At 41.2% G+C, this 15395-nt stretch overlaps 1 protein-coding gene across 1 annotated transcript in view; it reads right to left on the bottom strand.

The window, feature by feature from the left end:
• Positions 1-4167: 4167 nt before the first annotated feature.
• The window catches only part of sppl3 (signal peptide peptidase 3), a 40523-nt gene continuing 29295 nt past the window's right edge, over positions 4168-15395 (bottom strand). The window contains exons 6-11 of the mRNA XM_084935089.1: positions 14294-14406; positions 13665-13771; positions 10490-10653; positions 8776-8966; positions 8513-8622; positions 4168-7356 (exon numbers count right to left, since the gene is read on the bottom strand). Coding sequence (XP_084791215.1) covers positions 7285-7356; positions 8513-8622; positions 8776-8966; positions 10490-10653; positions 13665-13771; positions 14294-14406 — 757 coding nt within the window. The 3' untranslated portion in view covers positions 4168-7284. The remainder of the gene's footprint in view (positions 7357-8512; positions 8623-8775; positions 8967-10489; positions 10654-13664; positions 13772-14293; positions 14407-15395) is intronic.

Below are 15395 nucleotides of genomic sequence, written 5' to 3'. Positions count from 1 at the left end.
ATTTTATTGTCATCATATTAACCCAACAGCTGAGCTGTAGTGGTAGCAGGGAGTGGAAGCACCAAACAGCCTTCAGCTTCCACAGACCTTCATGCCTCCATTCAACAGTACCCTCCATTAAATCAATTAGTCATGAGGATCACTGCAGAAACTTACTGAAGCTCAAAACCTGCGGGTGGGAGACATCGATTCCTCTCCTACCACCAACAAACAACAAACCTTGTCCATAACTCACAGCGAAGGCTACGTCAGGCTTGTTTTCCCCCCCTCACTTCCACCGGGCGAGTGCAGGAGCAGAGTCCAAAGGATGAAAAAACTCAACCCCATTAGCTGAACTTCAGAGGAATTCCTCACTTTACATACGGAATGCACATTAGGTCAAAGGGCAAAGGGCCAGAGGGGAATCCACCCCCGCCCAGGCAGGCAGGCAGGCCTTATTTAAACAAGCCAGGAATGCCTGGTTTGAGGAGAGGAGAAGAAGGAGAAGAAGAAGGGGAAGGAACCTCTATGCCATTAAAATGAGTTAAGGGGCCACTGCCAATGAATACCAGCACTTTTTAAATTACCCGCACTGGATGAGTTCATCTGCTACTGACTCTGAAATTTATTATGAGCTTTCCCTCATTAGATGTTTACTGCTTAGATGAGTCTTCCTGTAATGATAGGTGAAATTACTATGTGTGCTCAGATGTGCCGTGCAGACTGAGGAAGTGCAATCAACCTCTGAAACAGAGAAGCTCTGAAGATGGACAATGAATACATATAGACTTTATACTCAGTTTAGTATACATACTGACAGTGTTGTGTAGATTAATATAGGCTTGTTGTTTTGTTTTTATTAGTTATGCCCAATCAAATCTGTTTTTCGTGACTTTTGCATTGTTTTTTAAAACTCTTGTGCAGAATTCATCCAAATATTTTTGATATTATTGGAAAACCTTTCATATGAATTGTGTTTGGCACTCCTTAAGACACACCAGCGAGGCTTATATCCACATTTGTCTCTATTTCATGTGCAGCTTTCACACTTAGTACTAGACAAATATCCTGAAAGTTCATTGGATTTTATTGATCTTCTGTCCCCATAAATTAAAACAAAGGATTGATTCCTACAGCAGTTGCTGGCTAATTGGGACTGTGTCTTGACCTGCATGTCTCTAATTTTAGGATCAAAAGGAGAGAGCAGTACGAGCGCCTCTGAATACAAAACCCTGCATTCCAGGCAAGGGCCAGCTTCCCGAGTTTTAGGACCATCTCGCCAAAATATCTTACAAATGACATGCTACAATCCCCATGACTGTGGTGGAATTCTGTCCACTTCAGGGCTTCAAAGCTGTGCAGGAATCGTGGATTGCTCAGGCCAATAGGTGGAGGGGGATGGACCCTGCCTGCTTTGACCTCAGAGACCTTCCCCCCCAAAAAACCTCCCCCAGCCATGCACTCAGTGTCCTGCCCTTCATCCACCCCCTCACCCACCATCCACACCATCCACCTATCCACCGAGCCAGTCAATCAGTCAGTCAGTGGGTCGGCCTGTTCATCTGTATGGCAGTTTGAAGGTCTTCTGGGTGTCTTTAAGCAACGACGAGCACTCAATATGGAGCCGTTTCTTTTAGCACGAAACCCCAGCCAAATGTTACACCAGCATCTTTTCATTAAACTGGTCCCTGTTAGAGTAAATTGGCTTCCTCTCCATAAACGTTGGAGCTCAATCCTGACCCTGCTCGTACTCAAATATTTTAGCGCTGATCTGCCACAGCAGATCAGACAAAATGCCTCACATCCACTACAGATACAAGCACGGAGTGAAGATCTCAACATTATTGTAAACTCTTGACTCAGCGTCTTTGGTCTGTCATTGAGGCAGCCATTTCCCCCCATTAAGATCTCCCTACGGAGCCCTGCAGGAACCAATTACTGTACTTTGATGAGAGCACACCTTTCATTTCTGTTAACTGCTCAATCAAGGGATGATTTCTCTCTTTGATTGTTTGATTCTGCAGCTTTCTGCTTCTCCCAATGTAGCCTGGCTGTGAAAATGTGAACTGTATAACGCTGCGGCTCATCTGCGTGTTGATACATTGGGTGAAAGCTGCTCATATACAATGGAAAACAAGCTTATAACATCGGCCAATAAGTGAAAATACACACGCTGAGTTTAAGAGTAAAAACCTTTCATAACTGACTGGTGTCATAGGGTTTTCAGATATTTGTGCTCTGCTGCCATCTGCTGGGCGATGTTCATGTTGCAGAGAATTATGCAACTGATAGTTAATGGAAAATTTCATCTGCGATAGGAAGATATGGGGTCGATTCTGTAGCTGCATATGAAGACCGCCAGAATCTATTACCGGTGCATACATTCTACCTTAAAAATGGCTTGAAATTTCTGTTTCTAGGCTGACAATATATTTTTCTTTATTTTTATCTAACGTAAATGGGAAAACCTGTAAGTTTTTTTTTCTTTTTTTTAGGTTTGTTAGCTAAAGTATTTCTCCAAAGTGTACATCATAAAATAGAAATCATAATCCACTATTCTTACTGTGAGCAGTTTCACACGGGAACTATTTTCTTTCTACCAATTTACACCTGCAAACCACATCACTGCGCCTACTGAAGGGTGCGCATAAACGCGAGCAGAGGCTTGGGTGAAGACTCCGGCACACATTATATGTGGTATATTACTTTGACCAAAACTCTAGCTGGCTTCTGTTCTGCCAGTGGACCTCGTGGATATTACAGGATGCTGACACAGACGTTTCCTCCAGTGGTTTCTTTTAAACGCCGTATATTGGAATTCAGCGGGGGGTGACTTCAAAAACAGTCTTTTCTTTGCTCGATATCTGTTACCTTTACTTGGTTGTACTGCTGATGCCTTCATCATCCATCTCTGGTGTGAGTTGATGATTTACACCACAGAGCTGATGAAAAGTGTGGCACCCATTATTTAGTCAATATTAGCATGTCATGTAAAATTGTTGCATAGGAAAACGTTTATTACGCTCACCTGCTATTTTATTAGGCACACCTGTATAACTGTCCCTTAATGCAAACACCTAATCAGTTAATAAAATGGCAGCAATTCAGTGGATTTACTCATTGTCAAGATCACTTGCTGGAGTTCAAATTGTCGCATCAGAAATGGAGAAGAAGGGTGATTTAAGTAACTTTTGAACTTTCTATGAGGCAAGTGTGAGTATTTTAGAAAACTGTTGATCTACTGAGGTTTTCCCGCACAACCATCTCTGGAGTTTACAGAGAATGGTCTGAAAAGGAGAAAATATCCAGTGAGCTGCAGCTTTCTGAGACAAAATGCTTTGTTTATTATCAGAGGTCAGAGGAGAATAGCAAGACTGCTTCAGGCTGATAGGAAGGAAACAGCAACTCAAATAACTGTTCAGTACAATCGAAGTATGCAGAAGAGCCTCTCTGAATGGACAACACGTCGAACCTTGAAGGTGATGGACTACAGCCATAGAAGACCACGCTGGGTAGCACTCCAGTCAGCTGAGAGCAGGAAACCGAAGCTACAATTAAGGCTCGCATGAAGAACAGGACAGTATTGGAAAACCTTCACCTGGTTTGATGAGTCTCAATTTCTTCTGCAACTTTCTGACTGTAGGATCAGAATTTGGGATATGAATACATCCTGCCTTGCATCAAAAGTTCAAACTGGTGGTGGTGTAATAGTGTGGGAGATTTTCTTGCAACCCTCTGGGCGCCTTAGTACCAGCCGAGCATCATTTAACCACCACCGCTTACCTGAGGTATTGGTGGTGACCATGTTTATCCCACTAGGATCAGTGTACTGATCTTCTGATGGTTGCTTCCAGCAGGATAACACACCCATTCACAATGTTCAGATCACCTCAGTGTTTCATAACTTGGCAATGAGTTCACTGTACTGAATGACCTCCAATGAAGCACATTTGGGATGAAATGAGATTTGCCTCATGGATGTGCAAAAACTGTGTGATGCTTTCATGTCAAAAAGGACCAACCCTGTATTTAACGTGTGCCTAATCAAGTGCTACCTAAGTAGAAGCACAACCTTTTTTTCCCCCCTTCTTCAATGGCACTACCGATCATGTATGACAAACCAACACAGGAGATGGAGTGCAATCGACCGTGTTACTAACAGGTGACCCAAAGAAAGAGATGCACTCGTTACAGTTAGAGTCATGTTTATTTACAGCAGAATCCTGAATGAGGGGGGAGAGGAGCAAAGGGGGCGGGGAAGAGGGGTTAAAAGGAGACAAAGTGTTTTTAGATCAAGCGCTTCAGGATTCATGTTTCACTACACAGTTCTTAATTTATTTTATTCACCATTTTTCTATACAGAATCCATTCAGCCGTAATATCAACTCAACCGACAGAGCTCGTGTGCTCTGCTGGAGGGGAAGAGAGATGGAAAGAAAAAAAACAAAGAAAAAGAAAAAACCTAAAGCACTAAACTAAAAATACAGAGGGGCTAAAAAGAAAACAAATTTCTATAAAAAAAAAAAACAAAACAAAAAAACCCCAAAAACCCACCATGATCATTAGTTATGCATATATACACATATACATACACACACACACACACACACACACACACACACACACGCGTATGTATATGTGTATATAAATCTATATATTTTCTGCCTTGTCCATGAAGAGGTGAAGGGGGGGGGGGGGGTTGTAGATCCATGATGTCAGTTATGACGACTGCAATGAGCAAACTGCCAGAAATCCCGAAGCAGACAGTACTCAGGTCAAAACTTTCAGTCAGAGCTGACCAATCAAAGTCCTTCTAACCTGCAGCCTTTGTATTACCCACTGACAGGAGTTCATAGGTCCAATGTCTCCGTGTTGGCCAGCAGAGCTCAGCACTGCAGTAGCCCTGTTTAATGCAGTCTGAGAAATGATACACTGTACACTTAACATGCACGGCCAGGTAGCATAAAAAAGTAAAAAAAAAAAAAAAAAAAAAAAAGAATAAAAAGAAAACAAAACAAAAAACCACCCCAAACCCAAAAAGCCAGCAAAATGCATCCAGACATCTTCAATCACACACTTTCCAGTATACATTAGATATTAACTGACAAGCACCACAAAACAGTGGAAAGACCAAAAGAAAAAACAAAACAAAAAAAACATCAGTTAATGGTGACAGTAAAAACATCCTGTGGGTTAGCTTCAACCTCAATTATTTCACTGATTTCTGAATGGTGTGACTGATTCATGACTCAGCTCAATGGATTCAAACAGGTCCAAACACACACACACACACACACACACACACACACACCATCCATCCACAAAACCTTTAATCTGTAGCTACTTTGATCTCAGTAAGCCTTCATATCCAATGACCCTCCTCTGGAGCAGGCTTCGATTTCAAACTCTCACAATAGTCAGGTTTTCATCGACTGAGGTCAAACACTGACATTTACAGAGTTCAGATCAGATGTTTCGTTTGATTTGTTCTTTTTGTGGTTTGTTGTTGTTTTTTCTTTCTTCCTTTTTTTTTTTTTGCCAAAACACAAAAAGACTTGTGTATTCTGGAAAGAAGTGTATTTTCAAGGCCATATATAAAAGGTGTAAATTTGGGATGTGCAAAATCACTGAAACATGTAGTTTCAGGATAAAAGTAACGTAGCATACCTTCAAGTTACTTCAACATTCATTTATTTGAAACAAACAAAGAACAACACTTTTTACATTTCCACCTGTCTGAAGAAAAATGACCTCTGGTGAGTTCTGCGTAAAAGTTCATGCAAGTTTTGATTGAACATCCAGCTCAATGCAAACCTGACTATTGTCGCTGTTTCTAAACTTCAGTGTTCGTGATTTCAAATTAAAACCCATGTAAAACAACCAATCACTCATTTGTTCTGCTCTCTCTCTCTCTCTCTCTCTCTCTCTCACACACACACACACACACACACAAACACTAGAACAGGAAACTAACTTTGCAATTGATCAGTAACAAAGGAAATTGGTTTTTTGTTTGTTTTGTTTTTTAAACCCCACGCGCACACACACACACACACACACACACACACACACACAAAAATCCATCTGTTGATTCTATTGGACAAGTCGACAAACATTTAGAAAACTGTCTCCAATAGATGGACGCTTGCTTGTCGACGCAGCTGGCAGTCAAAATTCACCAAAAATTCGGCTGTTGGCTGGCGTCAGTTTCCCACCCTGTTCAACATGCTCCCAAACACAAATACAAACTCAAGATACTGCAAATACATGTGTACACATATATACAAATAGAAGCGCCCCCCACCCTCCGACGCTGGGGGGAGGAGGCAGCTTAACAATTTATAATGCATCATTTCTGTATATGCCAAGAATAAAACTTTTCTAAATAAAATACATAGTTATCTGTGAGGGTGGGGAATGAGGACAGCAGATGAACAGAGAGGAGGAGCTCGCAGGGAGTGTCAGAGGAGAGCAGGAGCGCCGAGGAGAAGCCATTATGGAGCGATGGTGGAACAGATGGGAGAAAGCTAAGGTGAACGAGGGCAGACGGATGGAAGGGGAAGACTCTTCTCCTTTACCGTGTCGCTGCTCGTGGGCATTCTCCTGTGCCGCTGCAATACTCCACCTCAACTCCATTTTTTTTTTTCAGTTGTTCCATAATAATAATAATAATAACAACAATATTAATAATAATGACCACGACAATGCTAAAAAAATATATATAAACCCCTGCTATGTCTCACAACTGCAAGTCCACAAAAAGGGGGGAGGGGAGGCCTTGCCCTCGAGTTCATCTGAGTCATAGACAAAGAGAGATGCAGAGGAAATTAAAGACGTAGAAAAAGGAGGAAACTGCAGACAGAGAAGAGGCCTGACGAATGAGACGAGGCCATGTGAGGGAAGTGGCAAATGAGACCAACTATACATGTGTGAAAAAGGAGGGGGGGGGGGGGGAACAACAAAACAAAGGCAGGGAGGGGCAGAACAAAAACAGCATGGGCAGGATGTGCTGTAGTGAAGAGGAACTAAACAGCAGAGAGGAAGCAGAGATGAAACAGGGAGGATATAGGGACCAAAGATGAGTTGTGTCGGGGCGTTGTGATCCACACACTGGTGTCCCTTCGGAGGGTTTTCTCAGAAGATTGGTGGAAAGCATGAACGAGTGATGACAACATGGCCTCACTGTGAGTGTGCCCTCTCTCCTTCCCTCGAATTAAGGGAGAAAAAAACCCAACAACAACAACAAAAAAAAAAAAAAAAAAAAAAAAAAAACTTCTCCGTGCTGGTCGCTTGTCCCAAGTTGTATCATACCTCTAGGAAGCGAGAGCTGCTAGACTTAGTGTGGAAAGGCTCAGACCACATGCGCCGCAAATCCCCCTGTGGGCCACAAACACCAAGACAAACACAAGTTAAGAGTCTTTAAGCGAATCACTCAAATGTTTCCTAATAAACTGACACTGACTAGATGATGATCAACAGAAAAAGTAAAAATAAATATCTCTGCCCCACACAGCTGTGCACATACGCTGTAAGTGGTCACTGGCAGATGAATCAGCACCTAAAATTATTCTTCACTACTTAAAAGTACAGTGTATAAAATCTCACCACTAGATGTCAGTAGATTGCAGACAGCAGTCAACCGAATTCTGTTTTCTTACCCCTCCCAATTCAACTGCGTAAGCTACGGTGGCCCCTGTAGGACAAACAACTCTCGCTGCTGTTCATCCCTCTGTTTACCTCAGGTGTCAATATGCCAGGTGTCCACCTCTATTTAGGAGGAGGCTGTAAAACTTTGTGAAAGTAGTCTGATACGAGGCAACGACTCAGTGAAGCTCACTTCAGTCTCATGAAAGTGATACTGAGGTGAGTTATCGAGGGTATCCTGAACCTTTCTGTCAGTAAGCGCTCCCGTTTTTGCTGGGTTAGGTCAACATACCTAAAAGACTATCGGCAGGATGGCGATGTCCATCTCAAACACTGTATTCAAGATGGCAGGCCAACATGGTGGCTTCCACAAAGTGGCGCCTGCTTCTATGTTGTTTTTTTTAAATGGACTAATTTTAAGTTTAAGAGTATGCATTAGTTTGTTGGAAGGCATACACACACATACACACACACACACACTAATCAATGTATATTTATGAGTATGACAAGTTTTTTCTATTAAATAAACTCTGACTGAACCTTTAAATACACAAGTATGAGTTTCTTGTTGAAGTCAGATGAATGTGCGTTGAAAAAGCATGCTGACATTTTATCACTGTCTTCTGATTTCCCCTAGTTTAAAGTCCCAGTAACCAGTTTATTAAACACTTATGCGCAACATGGGCAAGCCTTTAGCACTTTCGAAGAAAATGTTACCATTTATAGAAATTGAGTGCAGTTTATAGTTTCACTTAACAATTAGATTCACACTTCTCTAAAAGCAGCACAAAGCAAAGAGCTTTTTTTTTTTCCCCCACACGTAGTCTTTCTTTCTTTTTTCTGTTATTTCTAAATCAGAACTGCAACAGCTAGATGGCTGTTATTATACCTTCAGGTAGGCCATGGTGAGCAGAGGCAGCAGGGTGAAGGGCACCAGGTAGAGCAGAGCGGGCTGTGCAGCACGATGGATCCTGGAGGCCACGGTGGCAGTCAGCAGTCCTGAGGAAACATCAACAACATGTCAGAAATGTCACAAATACTTAAGACAAAACATTTTGAAAGGTCACAGCTTAAAAAAAATAAAAATTCACCACTGCCTAACGCTGAGACAATATAACCTTGACCTTATCCATCCCTTCATTGATTGCTTACCTACAAAGTATCCGATGAGAGTGCAGTGGAAATAGGACACGCGCTGCATGCGTCCAGACATGTTACCGGGCCCTGGGACTTCCCCGGTCGCTTGCTTCTTGTAGTTATCATAACGCAGGACAAAGCATAACAGCAGCCCTGGCATCACGATGTCTCCTATTCCCAGCATCGAGAAGTGACTTCCTGTGGAACTGCGCAGAAGCAAAGAGCAAAAAAGAAGAAATGATGGCAAATCAATTCCTGTGTCTTTTATTTCCATTTCATCACTACTTGGCTAAAGCCAACACAAGGTCCTGAGCAAATATCAGACTGAAATCGGCCAAAAGTCAGTCACCATGGTAGCCGCACTGTGGTTACTACATTCACTGAAACAGAAAAGGAACTGACAGCTTTAGGTGTCAGCTTCAGCTGTATTATGTTAACTGCAGCTCTGTTAGTGCTACTAACACACTAATTTTAAAGGGGACCTAGAACTGCTTATTACCAGCTATTATTTATTATAATAATAATAATAATAATAATAATAATAATAATAATAATAATCTTTATTTAACTTATAATTCAACCTACACCTGGAAGGCACTTGTGGCTCCTCTCCCTTTAAGCCTAGTTTCTACTGACCTGCTGCGCTGGAGCCCATGGACCATATTAAGTATATCTCCTCTCTGACATAATACAAGAGTCAAAAAACTGTCCAAAATGGAGCACTTAATGCAGTCTGAGGCTTGAGCTTCACTTGATTTTACCTCAGTAAAGAAAGTTATGCAGAGTAAGATAGAATATGTGATTGGTTTAGTTTGCTAGCAGGATCATGCAACAAAATTATAGCTGGAGATGATTAACCTCTGGCGTTGGTCCAAATCTGGGTTTAGATTCGGTTTCCACGTTTCCATTTGTAAGGACTGTTTACCATTGCAAGACGGGGCAAAACATTTCACATCATATCCCGAAAAATATGCAATTCTGAAAATAAATAAATAAAAAATAAAAAGGAAAAGGGAAAACACCAAACTAATATTGATCCAGGGACTCGATTCATGCAATCCAATCCTTTAATGGAGGTATAGAGAATCAGCAAGGTCATGTTTGCAACTCATTCTATGGCAGGAAATAAAACATTAACAGCTGTTTTCTCACTTAATCAATATAACTCCAAAGCAGAGTATGAGGAAAACATAACACATCAAACCTTTCTGAAGCACAAGCACGTGTTTTGTCTGACGGTGTCTAAGTTCATGTTCAGGTTGTCATCCAACACAAAGAATACATACTCATTGTGACAAAGGGACAAAAACAAACAAACAAACAAACAAAAAAAACCCACAAACTGGTATACTAATTCACTGACAGTTTCAGCTATTAGGATGTACCCTTTAGCATTAATCTTGAGGCAGATCTTAAGAGGTAGTTAAAATGTTTGTCCTTTGTTTCCTGAAGGTGTTGTAAATTTGTTGGTGACACCAACAGCCGCGAGATAACAATACTTTAGGATTCACCTCGTGGGACCTGAAAGATGTCTTTTCAAGGGTCGGTAACATTTAGCAAACTTAAATGTCAAAAAGCTGAGCGGAGTGATGAAGTGAGCATCAGTGACTGAATAAAGGTCACACATCATGCACACGCAGAGGCTGATCACAAGCAAACGACTCGGTGATCCCGAATGAATGTGTACCAAGCACACACTGCACTGCTTTATGATTGAGAGCAGCATTACCTGGGAAAGACGAGTTTGCCGGGCAAGGAGAGGCGGGGTACGTCACGGCCCATCCCCGGCCCCAAATGGAGCTTCCTGGACAGAACATCTATGGGATTTTCAGCAGGCTGAGTGGCTACTTTGACCATCACATTACTATTGAAGATGTATGCTGAGAAAAACACCTGGAAAGAAAGAGAGCCGGCCGTTAACACTTATCAGGCTTCACCACAACCCAAAGTGACTGTTGCTACTTTTCTCATAAAACTCAAAACACAATGTTTATGTCATGAAAAGCAAGAAAATCCCACTTAAAAGAAGGCGGCTGCAGCCAGTTTGATATTAAGTAACACGGAAATTCCACAGCAGGGACGGCTTATAAATTTGTCAATGCCCAAGTTTTGATAAGAGGCACCATCAGTATTTATGCACTTTTAATTCACTCTGACAGAGCAACTCATAACAGCTCTTTAATAAAGGACAAAGCTACCGGTCTCAGGAGATTATGTCTGACTACTGTGTGTTTGCATTATGTGCTCTTCAGTCATAGCTGACAGGGCAGACTCTTCAAGAGCGTGTGCTCACTTTGATGTATTTAATGGAAATTCTACTGAATGCCATAAATGAAATGTATATGGCACTCAGCTTTCCTTACCCTTTTACCCATGTGAATTTTAAATTTCTATAAATCTGAAGGAAAGCGGCATGTTTGTTTGCAAAGTTGCTGCTGTACTGCTTTCCGATTCTGGTGCTTATGGGATTTGTCAAATTCAAAGGCAACTGACTTGGCTTTAAATTAGGGTAACACTCAATACTGGTGTAAAAATGTCTGTACTTAGCGCAAAATACAATTGACCATTTTTAAGCACTTTTCAAAATGCTGGTTGTTCTGGGAAAAGCAAACGGCTTCATCAGTGGACAGCAGACATCCACATTTAACCCATTCCTTAGTGCTTTACAAAATAAAATCAACAAAGAGAGAAAATAAAAAAATCATAGGGCTGTCATCAAGTTAATTTTGAATTCTTCCTGAACATGAACTGGGGGCTGGAGCCTATCCCAGCTACTACAGGGCGAGAGGCGGGGTACAGGTCACCAGCTCTTTGCAGGGCTAACACATAGAGACAGACAACCAGTCACACTTACATGGGCAATTTAGATTCACCAGTTTGCCTAAATAGCCTCACCTTTAGACCGTGGGAGGAAGCCGGAGTATCTGGAGAGAACCCATGCAAACACGGGGAGAACATGCAAACTCCACACAGAGAGGCTTCGAACAGGTGGTTGAATTGAACTCATGACCTTCTTGCTGTGAAGCAACAGTGCTAATCACCGTGCCACTGTGCTGCCCCAATCTCAGATATTGACCGATATTTTTCTTCCAGGTAGACGAAACAAACAGATTTCATAACATGGTTGAAGGTTGTTTTTTCTGTCCCTTCCTTTTCATTTAAATCCATATACTGACAGATTGAAACATTTTTAATAGTGGTCCTCCAATAAACTGGCCAGGTTCTCTTCTTATATATACACCAAATGTCACCCAAGAATACAACTACGTCCGTAAGTATTTCGATCATAAGACACTTGTTTGTAAGTTCTGTCTTTGCATACCAGAGGCGTAGTTTAATAAGTTTTAATTCAAGAGATTTTAACAAGTGCTGCATCGTCTGTTTAGGAATCACTGCCAGTTTCATACACATATATATATATATTTTTATGTATATATGTCTTGACTCTTTTTCTCATTGCTGAAGCCACAACTGCAGATGTCTTTGATAGACAACTGTCTAATATAAAATATGGATGCAGCTACCGGGTCAGAAAAATGAAGCCAGTGCAGACGTGGGAAGTGTCTTAATCCTGGAATCTATCTGAAGGCGACTAGATAGTGATGGCTATAATTTCAAAAAGACTTCTGGTCCTATAGAGGTCTAAGGGAAAAAACTGCTTTCTGACTTTATGCCTGTATACACCTTCCTTGAGCTCAAGGGCTCAGTCAATCATTTCGGGTAATTTTGAACACGAAAATAAATAATTAAAAAAATTAAGCCTGTTATGTAAATCTTCGTCGTGGCATGTTTCAAAATAGAGGAATTTCTGTGGTATGAATCACAAGTTATTAGAAAATGAGCATGTGGCTTCACAGTCAGACTTGTCCTTGTCACTTTTGTGGGTTTTTTTTTTTACAATTAAGGAAGCGAGAGAGCAGAAATGCTCAACTTGAGGCTTCACAATCAGGACTTCAGAAATGAATGGGTGGCGTTATGACGGCACACTTTTAAAACCGTCTCTGTCATTATTAAAGTTGTTGTTCTGCTCTGGAGATCTGCTGTGAGCTGGAGGACAACTTGAACCCACAGCAGGTAAAGGGCTGCTGCTGTGATGCTGTAGCTCATCTAGGTTGCTGAGCAGAACGAGCGGTCTAAGACAGTGGAGCTGAAGACCATCCACGAGATGAACTTACTGCAGAGACAGCTAAACATCGCTCTGTTATTTATAGACACAAAACGTAAACCTTTTGTGCATGTAAACACAGATACACAACTATTTTTTTGTGTCTTAAAATATATTTTTTTCCTCTGTTTTGAACAGCTCTAAGCAGTACTCAACACACTACCTACAAAATGGAAGAACTGTTTAACTGACCAGACATGGAGCTGTTGAAAGATGTGTAGCATTGTAAAATTAGAGGATATTAAACAAAGAAGAGAGACATACCAAAAGTCTGCCATAAAATGCTAACGAGACTTAGATGCTTAAATGTCTTAGTGAATTAGTGATCTAGTGTTTCCTGGACTAGCACCCTCTGTAGCAAGATCACCTTCATGATTCATTTAACATGTTAATTCGATCAGTTTTGCTTTCTGCCAAATGAATTTTTAATTTTTCATCATTTATTTAATTTCTGCACAGCAGTCAATGCGATCAAGTTCTCCCCCAAACTCAATACTGTTCAATGTAAAGTGCCTCACTTAATCCGCAATGACAGACACCGGCCTGCAGGTTTGAGGAATAAATACAAAGCCTTTCATAATCGTGAATCATCATGTTTGTTTGTTTTTTGTTTATAAACAGAGAAATTTTCTCTTTGAATGTGTGCTTCATATATCGCAGTCTGTTTGCTGCGTCTCATGGAAGCTGCTTGTATGTCCGCCGTGTTGCAGGTTTAATTTGGGTTGGGAGCATCTCTTACCCAGAAAACATCATAAATGAGCAATCCTGACAGCAGCAGGCAAGACACCTTCAGACTGGGAAGTCGCACAAACGCTATCATGGCGACACACAAGCCCATGGCTAAAGCTGAAAGGAGAGGACAACACATAATTTCACATTTTCAAAAGAAATGAATGAAAACATCAACACGATAAAGCTGTTCAAATTATTTTCCTACTTGAAATTGATTTTCTCAGGGCTGCATAACTGAAGATGAATACCAACATATACCTTTATATTGAGCTGGGAGTCTGTCATTACCTTTTTCAAAGTCCAGCGAACTGGAATGCCAGTTCATGGGTTAGTCATGTGGGTAAAATATAGAACCAATGACTAATATTTAGCATGTACTTTTCCACCATTAGGAGAAGTACTTCTTTTAAAACTATGAATCATGACAAGCTGAAGATGTTAAAATGTTTACTTTTAGCATGCTGTGTAGCAGGGCATGTTAAAACAACACCAAATCACACATTGCAGTTACATTTCTAAAACCTGACTACTTTGTGTTTAAATTTCATTGCTGCGGCTCTTATCTGTGGATTCTCATTCTGTTTGTAGTATGAACTGAAGCAACATTCATACAAAAGTTAAGGCAGAGCAACGTACCGTCCATGAGAAGCCAGTGTCCAGTCAGCACCCAGATGAGCACCAGCATAACAGAGAGTGAGAAAGACAGGAGCTCAGCCAGAGTGAAGCGCCCACAGCAACCAAACGAAATCCTGCAATGAGACAAAAAGACACAGAAGTGATCCACTTAAATCTCACAGAGCACTTTGGGGTAAAATGCAGTGCACAAAAACTTTTACAGGTGGATATATTTCTCAACTGAGGATCTCCTGCGTATCGACTACTGTACAAAGAACTTATGTTTGAGACAACTGATGTTTGGATGAGTGAGAGTGGAAGGTAAGCCTGTAAACTGCTTTACAGATCAAGTTAACAGTAGTTTTTTTGGTAAATAGCATGCAGGTGTCCATCTTTCAGCTAGGAGTTTTCCCTGGGGTGTGGCGCTGGCAGAGAAACCATTACATTGTGTAGGTTGTAGGGTGGAGCCTCAGTGGTTCAGGCTTGCTCTGGGGCATTCAGCTGATGCTTTGATGGACTGGGATCTGGGAGGGTGATGTCAGGAATTTTTGTCAACTGGCATGTGGAAAGCCGTTGCCATCATGACCATACTTTATTAAGTCTAAAGGGATTCTGGGTAGGTATGGAATTGTTTTTGGGTGAGAGAAGCAGACAAAGATTTACTGAAAACTAGATATGGGGATTTGAATGTTTAAACAAAGTCGTTTTTATTTAAAGCAGTTTTTTCCGTGTCAGTTTATTGAGCAGATGGGCTCTCCTGGTGACTCTGTGTGAACTCCCCGGTGGAATAGAAGAGTTGATTATTCTAGATGTCTTAATCTAGAGGCTATGCTGAACTTTTAAATGGAAATTATATGGAGCAAGGCAATGCAAGAGAATTTATTGAATTTTTACTACCTCCAAACATTCAAAATAAATTTCCCAGTGGTATTGAGCTTTGCACCTAGTTTCCGTTCTACTGTGTGAAATTAATGCAAAGCATTTCCATCATACCAGGAACAGCTGAGAGGACAAGGACATTTGATAAGCAGTAGTAAAAGACCTTTTTGAATACTTTGTGGAAGAAACGCAAAACACCACGGAGCAGTTGAGCAGGAGCCAGAAAGACTATGAAACATGATTT

This window comes from Perissodus microlepis, chromosome 7 (assembly GCF_051167445.1).
Source record: "Perissodus microlepis isolate ML-2025 ecotype Zambia chromosome 7, ASM5116744v1, whole genome shotgun sequence".
Taxonomy (NCBI): domain Eukaryota; kingdom Metazoa; phylum Chordata; class Actinopteri; order Cichliformes; family Cichlidae; genus Perissodus; species Perissodus microlepis.
The sequence above is the reverse complement of the archived record's forward strand: the minus strand, read 5'-3'. Positions and strand labels throughout refer to the sequence as shown.